The following is a 17,981-nucleotide window of genomic DNA, read 5'->3' as shown; positions in this document are numbered from 1 at the left end:
AATAAACATATTCCTAGAGTCTCCATTGTATCCCTATATATTTGTACATCTCTTCTCTAATAAAGCATTCACTTTTGAAAACTATATGGTTTCAGATACCCTAAGGAAAAGAAAAACTAAAATTTTTACAATCTCTCTTTTCAAAACCTTATTCCTGCCAATACAAAGGCCACTGAAGCAATCACCACGAACTCCAACACGCCAACGAACTACCTCATATCGAGTCTACAAGTCCAGCAACAAAAAATGTGAAATCTAACAGTCAATGGATCTCAGAGAACGACCAAAAACTAACAGTCAATATACAAAGAGTATATGTGGGAAACTCACCATATATATATAAGTGTTGAACCAAGATACTGAGAGTAAGAAAGGCAATGGAGAATAACAACCAGAAGCGGTTTGTGCTCGTCCATGGGGTGTGCCACGGCGCATGGACTTGGGACAAGGTGAAAACGCAGCTGGAGGCTGCAGGTCACTGTGTGACGGCAGTGGATCTAGCTGCATCGGGTCTAAACATGACCAGAGTGGAAGAGATTCAGACTCTAAAGGATTACTGCAAACCGTTGCTTGAGTTTCTGAGCTCGCTTGGCTCAGATGACGATAAGGTGATTCTTGTTGCTCATAGCATGGGAGGAATACCGGCTGCACTTGCTGCTGACATCTACGCTTGTAAGATTGCTGCTATAGTCTTCGTGACAGCTTTCAGGCCCGACACAAAAAACCCACCTGTTTATGTTTACGAAAAGGTACATAAATGAACATAATTTTATCTGAGTGACATCTCTTCTGAGTGATTCTGATACTTGACTGAAATCTGCAGCCAGAAGCATTCCACAAGAGGAATGGTTGGACACCGAGTGTGGAACCTACGGGACACCTGATTGTCCTCTACAGAGTACTCTTTTGGGACCAAAGTTTATGGCCAAGAAAATGTATCAACACTCTCCAGTTCAAGTAAGACTCCAATCTTAAAAAAAAAAAAGCAAATGGGATTGTGCTAGTAAGCTCAGTCAATCTTTTGTTGATTGTTGTTGTGGCGAATAAGGATCTTGAATTGGTGAAGACGTTGGTGAGGACAAATCCGATAGTTACAAACAATCTGGCAGGGACAAGAAGCTTCAGTGAGGAAGGGTACGGATCCGTTACACGTATATATATTGTATGCGGAGAGGATCTTGTGGAACCCGAAGATTACCAGCGCTGGATGATCACGAACTTTCCGCCAAAAGAAGTAATGGAAATCAAATGTGCAGATCACATGCCAATGTTCTCCAAGCCTCAAGAAGTTTGTGCTCTTCTCCTGGAGATTGCAGATAAATATTGCCAAACTTAACCTGAAATCGTCCCTGCAAATAAGTTACTAACTTCATCTTGCACCAATAATAACGTCATATGAGAATACATATGTATGAGAATTAAGCAAATGATAATACTTATAAGAAAAGTGTTATAAATAAAGTTTTGTGAGAAAACTGTATTACATAGCGAAGAGTGAACTGCAATATCTGCATTGCACAACATCACCATAAGCAATTTCGCAGAGCAATTTCTAAATCTCTATACTATTAAAAGAGAAGTACAAATGAAAATGGGTCGGGTTAAAATTAGAAAATTGACCCGAAATTCTGAAATCGGATCTTTGAAATTTTTTTGAAATATAAATTCGAATTAATAATAAAAAATCGAAATAAAATCAAATATTTATGGAAATAAAATAAAATCTGATTGTACTTATGGTAACTAATAATAATAGCATATTCCAAACAATATTATACATTAATTACGTATAATAAATTTGCTCATATATTTTTGGGACTAATTCCATAACAATCAACGTTTTTGTCATTAATTTCGCTCATTTTAGCCAATTATCATTAATTGAAAGATATTTTACTTGCTTCTAAAGATTTCTAGAAAATTTATCACAAATAACCCATCTATTTTATAAATTAAATTGATATTTTTATTTTGGTCGTGTAAATTAAATAGATATTTTTATTTTGGTCGTGTAAATTAAATAGATATGAAATCCATGTAACTAATTTTAATTTAATTAGATTAAATCGAAATTATGATATTTTCATACCTATAGCTTACCAAAGAAGTTTAATTTTCAATTTATAAAGATTTCTTGAATATGATTTTAGAATTATTCAACAAGATGATAAGTATTTATTAAATTTTGTGAATCATGAAAAATAATAATTAATTTTTAATCATTATACTTCATCTTTCAATCTCTCATCTAACAAATAAGATACATATTCTATTATTACTATGTCCAAACTTCATTTTGTTGTATGACTAAATAATATTCTCATTAGAACTGTCAAAGCGAGTTGATTCGTCCCGTTAAGTCCGTTTTGCGATAGACAAAAAATATTTTGACTTGTAATTAGTCGGTCCGCACGACCCACGGGTAGCATATATGAAATACAAACCCGTCCCGCGAATGTATGCGGATTTGCGGGATTGTCCATGGATTTTGTTTAAATAATTTTAAAGTAACCAAAATTTAAAATACTACTAAAATAAATAAATAAATCAAAATACTATTAAAAGTTTGTTTAAATTACCACATGTTGAATAAATTATAATTTTATCAATAAATATTAATATGCGGGCTGATCCGCCAACCCGCGGATGAAAACCGATTATACCTATGATCCACTGCGAATTAATCCATGTGGCCCGCTTATTTGCGGGTTTAATATATTTTCCCAAATCTGCCCTATAGTGAGATGATGTGGGCTGGACCCGCGGTTTTTGACCTATTTTTACTGCTTTAATTCCCATGAATCGTCTAATTTTAGAATTTTAAAACACAAAATTCTATTTTGTAAATCATAATTATTACGATGGGTATATTTATAAACAATTTTACATTTTCTCTACAATTCGTTATTATGAATATTTATAAGTATACTACACGATTCGTTCTACTAAAAACACACACAATATTAAACGCAACATATGTAAACCAATATTCTCCCGCGGTGGACCGCGGGTCCGATCCTAGTGCAACCTGTAAAACAACAGAACAATATTCCAACTGCACTGATCCAAGAAAAGCTAAAACTTTTCATCAAATTTCGTCTACCATTAGACAACTTTAAGCACTAAAGCAAAGAAAAACTAGAGGAGAAAACGGAAAAAGAATCTAGGCTAATGAGAGAAAAAAAATAACTTCATATAATTAACTAATTCACAGGGTGAAGATCGGCCAATTTGGTACTGTAATTCACTAATACGCCTGCATCTGTAAACAAATACAACTGATCAGAGAGGAAAACCGTCATTTCAAAAGAACATCAACGATGAAAGATTGATAATTATCCGGCGATAGAGATGGAAGACAAAGATCATATGCCAATGTTCTGCAAGCCTCAACTACTAAGTGGGCATCTCTTGGAACTTGCAGACAGCTACCAGCGAAACTAATTACTAATAGTCAAAAAAATAGATGACAAAGAGGCTAAAAAGAGAATGTATATAACCAGGAGCGGTCTCTGCTTGTTCGTGGGCTGCTAGGGTGCATGAAATTAGTACAACTGAAGCTTTCAAGAAGAGAAGGTAGAGATTGGTTACATCTGTATTTATTGAATGCAAAGATGCAGATCATATGTCCATTCCATGTTATCAAAATCCTCAAGAACTCTTGAATCTAGGATCGCCACTGATATTGTTTATACGAATCAGAGTTCTTATATTGAGGTCCATAAATATAAACACCCCCAAAGATTATGCTCTAAGATTATATTCAATCCAGAGGGCGACCTACTAACTAACTAACTCCATCAACACTCTACCGACATAAAACTAACAGTCAATGTAAAATTGGTGTACCATTCTGTAGACCTCAGACAACAGCCACAAACTAACTAAAGTTGGTTTACCAGTCCCTGGAACTCAGAGTACAAGGGATACTAACTCTAACCGTCAATAAGGTGTTGAACAAAGAAGCTGAAGAGAAAAACCAGAAGCAGAACCATAACCAATTTCCAAATACAAGAAGATGAGAACAACAGAACAATGTGGCTTGCATCAAACTCCACTGCACTAATCTAACCTATTGTTTCTCAATTAGATTCAAGAAAAGACGAAACTTTTCATCAAATTTCCTCTAACCTTTATACAATTTCAAGCACTGAAGGAATAAAACTAAGAATCTAAAGCAGATGCTTTTGCTGCTGCTATTAATGTAGCGAAAACGACGACGTTTTTGTAGGAATTTCTACGGTTGCTGCGGTTTAGAGAAGAAGGGGATGGTGCTCTGCGGCTGAAACGACTGCAAATTTGCTGCCTTTGCGTCGAAATGGAGGACCCACATTCCTGAGTTTCCGTCGCCGGCGACATTAACGGAAAATCCCTAGACAGAGAGAGAGCCAGTGTTTAGCAAACCGGGTCGGACCGACCCACCGGAAATGGTTGCCGAGTCTAGATTATATATTAAAATTGGTTTAACTGAACCGTATTTCAATATCAAAACCAAAAAAAAAACCTGGTACACAAAAATTCAATCACTAGTCATTAACTTTTTACTAATCTGAGTTTTTGTTTTTGTTTTTTTTTTTATCAAAGACTAATTTGAATTTTTGAACCACCTTTTTAGTTTTATAAATTAGTTTCTATTTTCTGTTTAATTATTTATTTTTATTAGAAGTACATTTTTTTTAATTTGTTATCTATATATAATTGAAGTTATGCGAATGTTGTATCTTCAGATTCATCATTCATCGTTCTATATATAGAGGTAAAAAAGATAAATTTACTGTGTTCACATAGTGATAGTTGACTCCACATAAATTATGTAACATTTATCACATGTGTATGCGTATATTTTTGACATTGTGAGAACTGAGAAGTCTCACTTGTTGATTTTTGTAACCGTTTTTATTTTCTCTTTAATATTTTCTTTTTATTAGAAGTACATTTTTCTTTTGATTTGTTGTCTATTTTTGTTATTCATAAATAAACATATCTTATTGTTATATTAATAAAAAAAAATCTATAATTCGGTCTCCATCGATCGGACTAGCTACCAATACGGCAATACCATATAACAATGTCGAATCAGTGTCCGCTCCGATTTTGAAAACTTTGGAAAAAGAGGTGATCCAGTTCCAAATAATGTATGTGTAACTTAAATTTTATCACATCTTGACAAAACAAAAGCATTCTCACTAAATCAAACACAACAACACATACATACAAAGAGCAATCTTAACTTGGCGTATCCCAAACGTAAATGCAAGAAATTATGTATATAAATCTCCAAAGGGACATTTAGTTCAACAAACAATCAAATCACATATCTCTAAGTTTGCTGAGATTAACAGGAGATATAACTTTTGTATCACCATATAACAATTGCTTTGCGATGATAACATTTGCTGCTTCACTCGGGTGATAAGGATCCCAAAACACATATTTATCCCTCTCTTCACACAAACTCGAAGTCGGTCCGCACGGAATTATACCCGCGTATTGTCCTCCATTACCGCAACAAGCCTTTGTCGCAGATTTGAACCCTACCAAGTTTATAAATCCAAAAATCTACATATCATTTCTTAAAACGTTGTATATATGGTAGTGTGCGTGTGTGAGTTGTAGAAGACAAAAAATATATTTTACCGTATTTATCGTAGTTAGTAATGAGCTCCATGACCAGATCGTAGACGTTGGCATGGACGAACATTGCTCCGGGAAGTTTCTTGTTTAGTTCCTCTAATAAACTCTTTAAACGAACATTGTATTGATTTGCTAGCTTATTAGCCAAATCCACACACTCGTTTTCTTCTAATTGATTGATCGTTTTCTGGTATGGTATGCATCCAATCGGTCCAACGTTCCCGATCACAAACTTCCTCGCATCCAATTGATACAGCCTCTGTATTTTAAACCATGATGAAATGCTATGATAACAAATGAACAAAACAAAAACTCTCTAAATTTAGTTCGATGGATGAGATCAATATTTTGTCGCTTACGGTTAGTTGGCCGCGTAGATGTTCAAGCATGTCGCCGATGAAATCATCGGGAGTTTGACTGAACCGTGTTCCGACGGAGAGAAGTGGGAATAGATAATTGTTGAGGAAATCATTTGCTCCTATAGTGATTGAGAATATCGATTTCTTTCCTATGTACTCTTTTGCTTTCTCTTTTCCAAGTAGGTCATCAAACTGTTTCCGTGTAGTGTTGAAGAAATCAACTTGTACATCCATACCTAACCTATTCACCTACCAGATATTTACAATTTCATAAAACTTCAGAACTCTAAAATGAATATAAGAAATTTTCAAATCCAAATATGATTAAAATTAGTTTGGTACATACAAAGATTCTCCCGGTGGCATTCATGATTCCTCCTCCTCCTGATGCATAATTCACACCGGCTAATAAAGCTTTTCCCTTCGCGTTTGGTGCCAAGAATGGGACTGCATAGTTCGCTGATCCGAGTTCTTCCCCTGAAAAATCGTAAAATCAAATTTAACGTTTTATATAGAAGTATAGAACCATTTATATCGAAATTCAACATGTATATAGATCAAATAAACGTATCAACATTACAACAATTTAATCATTTTAACCAAAAGAAATGAACATCTCAACAAAAGAGTAATAAAACGTCAACAGAAATTTGTAGGTGTGTTAGTTGAATATAATCTCTAGACTAATAATGTATACCGCATATATCATTTACTATATATGGGTTATAGAATATATATAGATTGATATATTGATGATACCAACGATGTCACCGATGGTCCGGCCATTGGTGAACCGGCCGGTAGGATTTCCTCCGGAGGCTTTGAAATCAATACCATTAGGCTTCATATTGGCCCTAGACAACGTCGATAGATAATTATTATTTCCGGCATCGACTAGAGAATCTCCAAATATGAAAGAAGCTCCTAATCCGCTGCCTTTGTTATCATTGTTAACTCCACGACCAGCAGCTTCCACTGAAGCAGTGAGAGTTAAAAGGAAGAAGAAGGCGAAGTAGAGAGTCATGTCCATGGCTGAGACTCTGCTTGAAGTAGAAGCTCTTGTGGCCATATCTCTTGATTTTGAAAAACTTTAGTGTTATTGTTTGAGATTTATAGAATAAGATAAGAAAGTGTAGTTTGGGATCGAAGGAAACTTGTAAGATTGAGTTTAATTGGCTAAAATGAATTTGGTTTGACTCTTTTGTTATAAATGGAGGCTTCAAAAATTTTCAAGTGGTGGTTCATCAACGTGGTCAAGTTTTTCCTCTTGCTAGTGAGAAAATAACGACTAGACCTTTCATTCGTTGGACGCTTGAACTCTCTGTATTCAGACTCATAATTCAAAGTAGTTCAAATTTGTTGGAACAGTAATTAATGAAAAGTGTCTCCAATTTTTTTATTTTTTTGTCGGCCAAGAAGTCTCTCTATAGATGAAGAATTACCAGTAGTTCAATTTTTTTTTTTGTTAATCATACAATTTTTTTTTGTTAATTAAGCAAATTTTTTTTTTTTTTTGAGGGGTGTTTATAAGTTTTGCCATTTGGCCAAAAAACCTTTCAAAATGCTATTTTTAATATACAAAAACACAAATTTACACATGATGCTTGAGTTTATTAGTTTCCAATTTTTTTAGGATATAGTTTTTGTTATGAAGTATGTGTTTAATGAAAAAAAATTCTGAAATCTTTAGTTTTTTCTTTTCACAAGTAGCAAAAATGGTAAATTTGAAAATTATTAAAAAATGATTATTTTTTTGAAAAATGATCATGCCATTTTTGGACAACAATCCCGTTTTAAAAAAACTAATTAGGATAATAAAATATTTTAAACTGTAAAAAGTAAAAGCTTACACAACTTTCCATATTTCCACTATTTAATTAGCTGTATTGCAATTAAAAAAAACAAAAATATATATATTTTTTAAAAGATTAAGTCCCATCATTAGGGTACAGAAGCTACTAAACACCCTCAAAACACAATTCCCCATTTCACTGAGCACATTTTTCAAATAATAAATCCGACCGTTGCTGTAACATCACCACAAACAAAATAAAAATCTGAACTTTTATCATTTCTCCAGAGAGCTCTAAAAATCTGAAACCCAGTAGATTCATCGTCATCATCATGCTCACCATGAGAACCAAAGCACAAGATTCAACCCCCAAAACAAACCCTAACCCAGAATTAATCCATGAAACCCCAAAGGTCTCTCTTTACGAACAATGCAGAGAAGAGAGGATCAAAGAGAATCTTCAGAGGATGCAAAATTTGGGTATCTTGAATCTCTCTCGCAAACTCAAACCCCAGACCCGACCCGTTAAAAGATCTTATGGTAACCCTAATTCCTCTCAGAATCCGACTCCTCCTCTTCAGCCTTCTCGTCGATCTTCTCGGTAATCTCTTTGATTCTCTGTCTCTGTTTCTCTCTTTCCATCTGAGTCGATTTTGAAAAAAGGGTTTTTGAGTAGGAATTAGGGTTTATGAATCGATTAGTTTCAGTTTAAAGGAGAGATTTTTATGGAGGAATTGGGGTTTTTGAGTAGGAATTAGGGTTTATGAATCAAAATTAGGGTTTGTGAATCGATTTGTCTCAGTTAAAAAGATGGGTTTTTTTTTTATGGAGGAATTAGGGTTTTTGATTGCTTGTTCTTGTGTGATTGTTAGATTGGAGAACACAACTCCAGTAATCTACACTGATGGGATCTATGAGAAGGGTAAGAAAACATCTAAACGAGAGAGTGTGGTGGTGATTGGTGAAGGGACAAGAGCCGAGATTTACACAGAGGAACATGAGAAGCTTCTTGGGAATACAGAACGAAGCTGGACTTGTTTTGTTGATGGTTATGATAAGAATGGTAAACGGATTTATGATCCGTTTAACGGTAAGACTTGTCATCAATGCAGGTAAGAACCAAACCCATGTGTTGCTATTGCAATTCTTTGAAACGCAATTTGCTTAATGCTTCAGTGTGTTTATGTGTGTGTCTTACAGGCAGAAAACGATGGGATATCGTACACAGTGCAGCGAATGCAACCTGGTTCAAGGACAATTCTGTGGTGATTGTTTGTTCATGAGGTTGGTTGCTACTTAATATGATTTACTAGCAATGGAGTTTTTCTGTTATTGGTAGTGAATGTATTTTATTCTTGTTGATAAACAGATATGGTGAACATGTGCTTGAAGCTCTTGAGAATCCAAACTGGATTTGTCCTGCTTGTCGGGGGATTTGCAATTGCAGCTTGTGCCGGAATAATAAAGGATGGGTTCCAACTGGCCCGATTTACAGAAGGGTGCGTTGTTTTCTTTCGTATTATCTTGTTGGTTTTTCGATTCTTGAATAGAATCAAGAGCTTAAGATTTCTTTCTTTATTGAGATTCTAGATAGCTGCACTTGGGTATAAGTCTGTAGCACATTATCTGATTCAAACCAAACGGGCGCAAACTCAAGATGCAGCCCCAAATCAAGCTTCTGCAAAGAGATCACTTTCCTTTCAAGGAATGATTGCTGATGATGAAGAAGTACCAACGCTTGAGAATGATGATTCCTTGCAGAAAGAGGAAGATGAAAACACAAACGAAAATCAGAATGGTGATCTCCCTGAAGAAGTACAAAAGCTTCAGAATATCGAAAATCAGAGTGGTGATTCCTTGAAGAAAGAGGAGGATGAGACTCCAAATTCAGCTAGAAGGTCACTGAGCTTCTTATTGCCTTCTGTTGATGATCAAACTTCGTTCGTGGATGTTCAGGTCTTAAGTTGTCTTGAGCCACCAAAGCAAGAACATTCATGTGCCCACAATGGTGATGATCTTCCAGAAGTTCGGGAAAAGATAGGACGAAACTCGAATTTGGAGATGCTACCAGATAGCGACTTGCTTCCTGTAGATGATCAGACTCCATTTGTTAATGTTCAGGTCTTGAGTTATCTTGAGACGCCAAAGCAGGATAAACAAGAACATTCATGTGCCCACAGTGGTGATGATCTTCCAAAAATTCAAAAATGGACAGGACAAGACCCGAATTTGGAGACAAGACCAGTTAGCTACTTGATTCCTATGGATGATCAAACTCCATTGGTGGATGCACAGGTCTTGAGTTATCTTGAGACGCCAAAGCAGGATAAACAAGAACATTCATGTGCCCACATTGATGATGATCTTCCAGAAATAGAAGAAGGGACAGGACCAGATTTGAATTTGGAGACAAGTTTTGGGGAAAGCCAGACCATTGTTGTCAAAGCTCAGAACGAGGTCATATGCGATGAGACTGAGACCGGGGGTAAGTCAGTGAGTACTCGAGTAACGAGAAGTAAGAGGAAAGCGGCCCTCGAACCTAATCCAAATAGCATTGGTGGAAGACTAAGGCAGCGTCGAAGGAGCCAAAGTGGATTTTAGAAGAAGTTTCAGAAGGAAAATCCAACGTATTTTGTTAGTCTAAATTGTTAAGCTCTCTTTTCGACTTGACCCTCTCTGTTTGGTTTTGTTGCACATAAGCTCTGTTTGGTTTTGTTGCTTATGTGCAAGCAACTTCAAAATCTAAGCTTAAGCTCTTTTGTTTCTAACGGATTAAATTGAGACTCCTTGTAAGACTCTTTTGTTTAAACTCTAGTTAATCTATTATTTAAGGATTAGGAAAAAGAATCTTATAAGATCCAAATCTCTTATTTAAAAGATGTTAAGTTTAAGAACTAGAAATATTTTCTCAATTTTAATTTAGAATGTAAACTTATTAGAAGTCTCTAAACCAAAAATCTCCAAACTTTAATATTACAAAAATACTTTCAAGTACACTAGGAAGAATCTCATAAAGTCATTTGTAATTGCCAATTTTTTCCGAATTAAAAGCTACTAATAATAATAACACATAAAATTATAAGAGCACACGCAGTGGAGTACTCAACACTCGGGTGTTAGTTATAAACAAATGAAAAATAATGTAAATTTGGGCTAAGACACAAAACAAGGGTGCAAGTTTACACTCAAGTGTAAAGTATTATAAAAATAGAAAAAAATTTCTTCTTTCTATCTCTCTCTATCTCTCCCTCTCTCTCTCTTTTCTCTATCTCTAATTATAATAATAAAAAAATATTTACACCCCACTAACACACATCCACTCAAGTTTACCATTGCTTATGCTCTAAGCTATTTGAATAAATATTCTGCAATTTTTTTTTTCATAAATGTGGAGTCTAAAAAAGAGCAAGAATCTTCCCACTGTTCTCAACCTAACATATTTAATACATTTGGTCTCCTTACCCAACACTCCCAACATATCAAAATTAAAGCTTTTTACTTTCTTAAATTGAATACGAAAATATATTTTTTTCTAAATAAGTTACCAAAATGAACTTATAAATCCCAAATGTGGTGAGGACAGTATTTTCTAAATATACTTTTTCCCTTTTTTTCTTTGCTTACAGAAGTTGACTAATTCCTACATTTTTTTCAGGGCACAAAATAAGACAAATATCAGTTTTCTTAAGTAAAAAAATATAATTTCTGTTTTGTTTGACTCTAATTAAAATAAGCACTTTAAACAATAAACATTATATAAAATTACTGTCTATTCACAATGCAGAAAATGAGCTTACTAATATCTTTCATTCGAATAATAGAAAATCAAATGATTACAGAAACTTAATTAATTAAGCTTCTCAAAACCCTAACGCCACCACTACTCTGCTTCTATGGAAAAAAAGTCAATGACTTTTTGACCCAAGGATTAGAGAGAGAAAGGCACTGAGTAGAGAGAGAGAGAGAGTGTGTTGTGTAGTAAATGAGACGAGAGATTGGTGGTGAAAGGAGTCAGCTTTGCATTTATTATCATCATCTTCTTCTCTAAAATCTTCCCAAAAAAAAAAAATACAGAGCAAAAGCTTTCACATAATTCATCTTCTTCCTTTCACAATTTTGGGATCTGACTGTTTGTTTGAAAATTCTGCTAATTCTCTTCCGTGAAAGTCGTCTACTTTTTTGTGGGTTTTGTGAAAGTTTCCGTTTTTAGTGGCTTCTCTTGATCTGCTTCAAGATCTTCACTTTTTAGGGTTTTTCCTCTTATGGGCTAGAGAAAAAGAAAAAAGAACCCTTTTTTTTTGTTACCCTTCTTCTGAAATTGAGATTAATGCATTTTCCTTTGTGGAAGCAAATTCATCACTGTGCTACTCTGATCTTAGATAAGAGTAAGAGTAGGAGAAGAGATGGTTCTGATTCACCAATTGATGTTAGAAGAAAAGCTTCAATGCTTAGGAAATTGTATGAAGATAAGCTTAGAGATGCTCTTGAAGAAGCATCTGAGAATGGGTTGCTCTTTAAATCTCAAGAAGTTGAGAAAGAGAATCAAGATGAGAGCTTAGGTCGTTCTAGATCTTTGGCTAGGTTACACGCTCAACGTGAGTTCTTACGTGCTACTGCTTTAGCTGCTGAACGCACTTTTGAGTCTGAAGATGACATACCTGAGCTTCTTGAAGCTTTTAATAAGTTTCTTATTATGTATCCAAAGTTTGAGACTTCTGAGAAAGTTGATCAGTTGAGATCTGATGAGTATGGTCACTTGTTGGATTCAAAGGTATGTCTTGATTACTGTGGCTTTGGGCTTTTTTCGTATGTTCAGACTTTGCATTATTGGGATTCTTGTACGTTTAGTTTGTCTGAGATTACTGCGAATTTGAGTAACCATGCTCTTTATGGTGGAGCTGAGATTGGAACTGTGGAACATGATCTCAAGACTAGGATAATGGATTATCTTAATATACCTGAGAGTGAGTATGGTCTTGTTTTCACTGGAAGTAGAGGCTCTGCGTTTAGGTTGCTTGCGGAATCTTATCCTTTTCATACGAATAAGCGGCTTTTGACAATGTTTGATCATGAGAGTCAGTCTGTGAATTGGATGGCTCAGACTGCGAGAGAGAAAGGTGCGAAAGCTTATAACGCTTGGTTTAAATGGCCAACTTTGAAGCTGTGTTCCACGGATTTGAAGAACCGTTTGTCTCATAAGAAGAGGAAGAAGAAGGATTCTGCGGTTGGGTTGTTTGTGTTTCCTGCGCAGTCTAGGGTTACGGGTTCTAAGTACTCTTACCAGTGGATGGCTCTTGCTCAGCAGAACAACTGGCATGTGTTGCTTGATGCTGGTTCTTTAGGTCCCAAAGATATGGATTCGCTCGGTTTATCGTTGTTTCGACCAGAGTTTATCATCACCTCGTTCTACAAGGTCTTTGGGCATGATCCTACAGGTTTTGGTTGTCTGTTGATTAAGAAGTCGGTGATGGGTAATCTTCAGAGTCAGTCCGGGAAAACAGGATCGGGAATTGTGAAGATCACACCTCAATATCCATTATATCTCAGTGATTCGATAGATGGTCTGGACGGATTGGTTGGTCTTGAAGATCATGACGTTGGTGCAAATGGTGATAAACCAGCCACCACAGAGGCTGCTCGTAGAGGTGCTCAGATGCCGGTATTCTCTGGTGCATACACTTCAGCTCAAGTGAGGGATGTGTTTGAGACAGACCTCTTAGAAGATAATGCCTCTGATAGAGATGGGACTAGTAGTACCATATTTGAAGAAAATGAAAGTGTTTCTGTTGGAGAACTGATGAAAAGCCCAGCTTTCAGTGAAGATGAGTCATCTGATAATTCCTTTTGGATTGATTTGGGTCAAAGTCCGCTTGGGTCTGACCGTGCGGGTCACTTGAACCACCATAAAATCGCCTCTCCATTGCCACCGTTTTGGTTTACCAGCAAACGGCAATCACCAAAACCGGTAGCAAAGAGTTACAGCAGTCCTATGTATGATGGTAAAGATGTCCTCTCGTTTGATGCTGCAGTTATGTCAGTTACTCAGGAGACAAACTCAACGCCATCACGGAATCCGAGGAACTCTAATAATTTCCAAACTCAAGAGATACAGGAAGAAAACTGCGGTAACATTGTGTATCGCGCAGGATCTGGTTTTGGATCAAATGGCTCAAGCTCCAAGATTTCTTCAGATATGAAAGATAACGCAATTAGACGAGAAACAGAAGGTGAGTTTAGGTTATTGGGAAGAAGGGGTACTGGTGGGAGGCTTTTGGGTGTGGAAGATGAACAACCAAGCAGAGGAACACGGGTTTCATTTAACATGGACCGTGTCAGTCATAGTCTGGACCAAGGTGAAGCTTCTATGGCCAGTGTATATGACGAAAGTGATGGTGAAAACCCGAATGAGGATGATTGGGACAGAAGGGAGCCCGAGATTGTTTGCAGCCATATCGATCATGTGAATATGTTAGGTCTTAATAAAACCACAAGTAGGCTCAGATTTCTGATTAACTGGCTTGTGATCTCTTTGCTACAGCTGAAAGTGCCTGAACCAGGCAATGACGGTAGCAGCAGATACATGAATCTTGTGCAGATTTATGGCCCAAAGATAAAGTACGAAAGAGGAGCAGCAGTTGCTTTCAACGTAAAAGACAAAAGCAAAGGGTTTGTAAGTCCAGAAGTTGTTCTTAAACTGGCTGAGAGAGAAGGTGTATCTCTTGGTATTGGTATCTTGAGTCACATACGCATAATGGATCTTCCGAGAAACCACCGTGGGGGCGCTAGGATCAAGGAAGATAGTTCTTTGCATCTGCAGAGAGAAGCTGGTAAACGCGGTGGAAAAAATGGGTTTGTGCGGTTTGAGGTTGTCACAGCTTCTCTCAGCTTTTTGACAAACTTTGAGGATGTTTATAAGCTATGGGCTTTTGTCGCCAAGTTCTTAAACCCCGGTTTCAGCAGAGAAGGTTCGCTCCCAACTGTAATTGAAGAAGAAGCAGAAGATTCAGAGACGTGATTGATTCTTTGAAAACTTTTTGAAACCCGCTGCATCAAGAATTCGCCTTTTTGTGATAATGCCTTGAGCCACTAACAACATCCTAGAGGCTTCTGGAAATGAAAGGAGGGTAAAAAGTAAAACTGTGAATTAAGATTTGCTAAATATAGTTTTTTTCGTATTGCTCTGTTTCAGTTTTTAGGAATATGAGATAGGAGGACAATTCTTGTCAACTGGAAAGCAGAACATGTTTTGGCCAAATATTTCCACTTTTGGAGAAGGGAACACAGTTAAGCATAGGCCTGAGATTTATATCCGTTATCTGCAGATATCCGTATCTATACCCGGTTTTTGATCCGAAAAAACGGATATCCGGCCGAACGGATGCGGATAGTAAAATGACGAATATCGCGGATACGGATATAAATACGAATAATCCTAAAATTTGGGCTGGATAATTTTTAAATTTTAAAAAAAAAAAAAAAAAAAAATTTGTAACTTAAAAGCCTTAATGACTTCATCCTTCAAGTGTTAAAGCCCAACAAAATTTGTAAACCCAACTTTTTTAATTATTTTTATTTTATTTTCAATATTAATAAATAAATCATAGGACAAAAAATAAAAATAAATTATAAAAATTAAAAAGAATTAGAGAAGTTAATTAATGTCTTTTTTTTTTTTGTTTAAGAACATCATTTGAATCTTTTGAACCTTTTGCTACTTTAATAAATTCTTTGTTTTTGAAATGTTTTGCATGTTTAATCAACTTCTAGCTATTTTATGAATTTTTAAAGCTTTTTATGTATGATATTAATGAATTTAGGATTTTAAAACACTATTTCTAAATATTCGCGGATATCCGGATTTTTAACGGATATCCGGTATCCGGATATCTGGAATTTCTGAATCCGGATACGGATACTAAATTGGCAGATAATACGGATACAGATACGGATACAGATATCTTAAAAAAAAGCCGGATATTCGTTCCGTTTACAAACCTAGTTAAGCATATTTTCTCTCACACTAAACCTCGCTAGTTAAAAAAAAAAACTCGTAAAAATTGTTTTTGACACCAAGCCAAGTGAAATGTTTGAGACCTTAAACCCTTTTAAAAACATATTTTTTGGCTTCTCTACGACTCTACCTGTAGTAACTCGAAACGTCGTGGATCCACCTTTGCCTGACGGATACTATGGTAATGCATATATTGAAATGTATGTACCATTAACCACAAGAGAAGCGAAGAATTTACGATCTCAGACATCGTGAAACTCATAAAAGAAGTGAAGATAAAGGCTCAGGATAAAGATTATCTTCACGAAGAGCTTGCAAACACTAAAAACCCATTAAGATGAATTTAACGATCCAAAGGAAAAAAAAAAGATGAATTATTTTGTTGACGGATTTGATTAAACCTCAAATAAAACTGACCCTAAACCCTATAAATCATTGGAATTTTTGGAACTTTGAATACGAGTAAGTATTACTTATGGACTATTTTTGTGTTTATCCAAGCGATTCTGATTAACTTTTCAGATATGAAAATTTGGTAGGCACCTATATATCAAGTTAAACATTAGGGGGGGGGGGGTTATTGGACGAAGGAAATTGATAGAATTAAACAGAATTTGAATTCGAGTGTTATTCATTTTGACTTTTTGTAGATTCTATTAAATTCTTGTGTTATTGAAATAAGTATTTGTAACCATTCTTTTGAAATACTTTTAATTCTAGTGTTATTCAATTTGTTGAATTCTTAATTCTATTAAATTCAAGTGTTATTTAATGTTATGTAAAATTCTATGACACCATTATTTGACAAGAATTTAATAGAAACATTAGTGTAAAATGTATTGAACAAATTCTGAGCCTTTACGTTGTGATTTCGGTGGAAAAAAAAAGGACGTACGGACTTCAAATGGGTCTTCTTCTCATTGGCATCTCTTCTAGAGCCAAGACCTCATCAAAATTTCCCTCAAATGATTCGTCTTCCCATTGACATCTCTTCTGGAGCAACCAAGAGCCTCATGTGCAAACCATTAGCTATGAACTCATGTGCAACATATCTTCTTTTCCACCTCTGATCTGCTCCAAGCTTGATCCTTCACCACCATCGAGAGTTTCCACAACCATGACATGTGCTAATAGAGCCACCAGTGATTTCCACCACCTGTGCGACTTCTCCAACTCTCTCCTCTTCTTCATGGCTCTCTCTCTCTCCTCTTCTCCCTTTCTCTCTTTTTTTGTGTTAACGAGATTACTGCCTCTTTCATCACATCTCCACATGAGACCTCACTTCTCCTATTTTCTCGTATCCTCCAGAGATGCCATGTGACCATGTCTTAGCCGTGTCTCTCTTTCTATCTGACGGGGTTGATCGAGAATCAACCACGGTGACTCAAAATGAAACAACGCCAAACGACGGCAATGACACAACAACTTCAGATTGATCTCCTTATCCTCGTGAACACAAGCTAAGATGAGAATGACACGCTTGCTTTGGTAGCTGCGACATCTGCAAGGTTTCGGGTGTGCTCGTGAGTCGTGAATCGTGATGCTCTGTTTTTGTTAACGTGAGAACAACAAAACATGTTTGTTATTGGACGAACAATAACGTGAGAACAATTATTTGATACACATCAGTGCTGAAGCATGTTTGTTATTTTATTCTTTATGGATATGCTCCAATTTTATTAGATAAGAATGTTGTTGCTAGATTTTCGATACTTTTGAAATTTATTTGTTTATTATAAAATCTATCAACCATATATCGTAAAATCCCAAAAAAATAGTATTAGTTACACTTACTTCTCCTATATAATATTGGTGATCATTTCCTTACTTCTCAAAAAAAAAAAAACAACGATCATCTCCTAAAACCAGTTTGAAGAAAAACCACAATCATCCTTCGTAAGTTTCTCTAATCCATTTTTATATAATAATCTACACTACAGTTTCTCTTGATCCATATGAAAGATTTCTTTGTGTTTTTTACTTTCCTTTTTTCTTTAGAATGGAATCAGGAGACCAGGCAGGAGAGACGTCAAAAAAGAAAAAGAAAGGCCCATATATGTCATGGTCAGATCAAGAATGTTATGAGTTAACGGCTATATTAGTTGATGCTATCAAACGGGGCTGGCGTGACAAAAACGGTACCATAAGCAAAACTACGGTAGAGAACATAGATATGAGCTAATGG

General features: G+C 35.8%; 4 protein-coding genes and 1 long non-coding RNA gene across 5 annotated transcripts; 4 read left to right on the top strand and 1 right to left on the bottom strand.

Moving 5' to 3' along the window:
- Positions 1-350: 350 nt before the first annotated feature.
- LOC9314759 (putative methylesterase 6) lies at positions 351-1,336 on the top strand. Its single transcript, XM_021027791.1, is given in 3 exon segments — positions 351-777; positions 824-957; positions 1,049-1,336. Coding segments are annotated over 3 exon segments (822 nt in total). The 5' UTR covers positions 351-377.
- Positions 1,337-5,138: 3,802 nt separating this feature from the next.
- Positions 5,139-7,205, bottom strand: LOC9316579 (GDSL esterase/lipase At2g23540). Its single transcript, XM_021027177.1, has 5 exons — positions 6,753-7,205; positions 6,340-6,470; positions 5,994-6,242; positions 5,638-5,893; positions 5,139-5,534 (listed from the first exon to the last, which is right to left on the bottom strand). Exons 1-5 carry the CDS (start codon positions 7,060-7,062, stop codon positions 5,311-5,313), a joined length of 1,170 nt encoding a protein of 389 aa, XP_020882836.1. The 5' UTR covers positions 7,063-7,205; the 3' UTR covers positions 5,139-5,310.
- A 725-nt stretch (positions 7,206-7,930) lies between these two features.
- Positions 7,931-10,648, top strand: LOC9316578. The gene is made up of 5 exons (XM_021030161.1): positions 7,931-8,386; positions 8,658-8,897; positions 8,986-9,069; positions 9,155-9,284; positions 9,376-10,648. Exons 1-5 carry the CDS (start codon positions 8,118-8,120, stop codon positions 10,384-10,386), a joined length of 1,734 nt encoding a protein of 577 aa, XP_020885820.1. The 5' UTR covers positions 7,931-8,117; the 3' UTR covers positions 10,387-10,648.
- Positions 10,649-11,665: 1,017 nt separating this feature from the next.
- LOC9316577 lies at positions 11,666-15,076 on the top strand. Its single transcript, XM_021028627.1, has one exon. It carries the CDS (start codon positions 12,113-12,115, stop codon positions 14,798-14,800), a length of 2,688 nt encoding a protein of 895 aa, XP_020884286.1. The 5' UTR covers positions 11,666-12,112; the 3' UTR covers positions 14,801-15,076.
- A 1,501-nt stretch (positions 15,077-16,577) lies between these two features.
- Positions 16,578-17,962, top strand: LOC110229442. Its single transcript, XR_002332843.1, has 2 exons — positions 16,578-17,692; positions 17,795-17,962. It is a non-coding gene; the product is annotated as an uncharacterized LOC110229442 (long non-coding RNA).
- The last annotated feature ends 19 nt before the right edge of the window (positions 17,963-17,981 follow it).

The sequence above is a fragment of the Arabidopsis lyrata genome (assembly GCF_000004255.2).
Source record: "Arabidopsis lyrata subsp. lyrata unplaced genomic scaffold ARALYscaffold_4, whole genome shotgun sequence".
NCBI classification, from domain to species: domain Eukaryota; kingdom Viridiplantae; phylum Streptophyta; class Magnoliopsida; order Brassicales; family Brassicaceae; genus Arabidopsis; species Arabidopsis lyrata.
The sequence above is the reverse complement of the archived record's forward strand: the minus strand, read 5'-3'. Positions and strand labels throughout refer to the sequence as shown.